An 844-nucleotide genomic window follows, 5' to 3' on the forward strand; every position below is an offset into this window, starting at 1 on the left:
CCAGCGCCCGGAACAGCGAACTGCGGATGCCCTCGCGGTCCCTTCCCGCCTCGGCCAAGCTCTGGGTCACTGCGAGGTCAAGGGAGTCCAGATTACGGCCGGGGTTAGTGTCAGGATTAGGCCAGGGCAGCACCCAGTGGCACGGGTGAATCTTCCCACGTGGCCTGCAGCTCCGAGAACAGGTAGCAGGAGCCCCGGAAGGGCAGCCACGGCGTGGGGCACGCCTGGCAGGAGCCTGTGGGTGGCAAAGGTCAGGGAGGTAGACTGCTCCCAGCTGGAGCAGATGAAGGGGTGTGGGGGGCGCAGGTGCAGAACCATCGCGAACAGGTCAAGGTCAAGGGGCGGATCCGGGTGGATCCGGGAACCACGGGGCCCACTGGTAGGGCCCCTGGCCCCCCCACCAGGAACAGCGAACTGCGGATGCCCTCGCGGTCCCTTCCCGCCTCGGCCAAGCTCTGGGTCACTGCGAGGTCAAGGGAGTCCAGATTACGGCCGGGGTTAGTGTCAGGATTAGGCCAGGGCAGCACCCAGTGGCACGATCAAGGGTGTCACGGTCAAGGATTGCTAGCGCTAGTGTGTCCCCTGTGGCGGGGTTAGGAGTCGTAGTCAAGGGCAGAGCCCAGGGTCAGGGTCAGGATGGGAGACGCGATCGGGGTTAGCGGTCAGGATCACGGGACAGGGTTGGGTCGCGGAGGGATCAGGATGTAGATGAAGGTGGGGTTGGAGGTGCGGGTCCCGCCCTCACCGCGCTCGCTCAGCTCCCTCAGGGCGCTCTCCTGCTGCAGCAGCTTCACCTGCGCCTCCCGCAGCTCGGCGCTCGCGCTCTTCTGCTGCTCCTGCGTCC

The 844-nt window shown here is 66.4% G+C and overlaps 1 protein-coding gene across 1 annotated transcript in view; it reads right to left on the minus strand.

Moving 5' to 3' along the window:
- The window catches only part of CLEC4G (C-type lectin domain family 4 member G), a 3,183-nt gene that overhangs the window by 1,209 nt on the left and 1,130 nt on the right, over nt 1–844 (minus strand). The window contains 2 exon segments of the mRNA XM_015571531.1: nt 134–463; nt 746–836. Of these exon segments, the coding sequence (XP_015427017.1) occupies nt 134–463; nt 746–836 (421 nt within the window).

The sequence above is a fragment of the Myotis davidii genome, unplaced genomic scaffold, assembly GCF_000327345.1.
Source record: "Myotis davidii unplaced genomic scaffold, ASM32734v1 scaffold648, whole genome shotgun sequence".
Lineage (NCBI taxonomy): Eukaryota > Metazoa > Chordata > Mammalia > Chiroptera > Vespertilionidae > Myotis > Myotis davidii.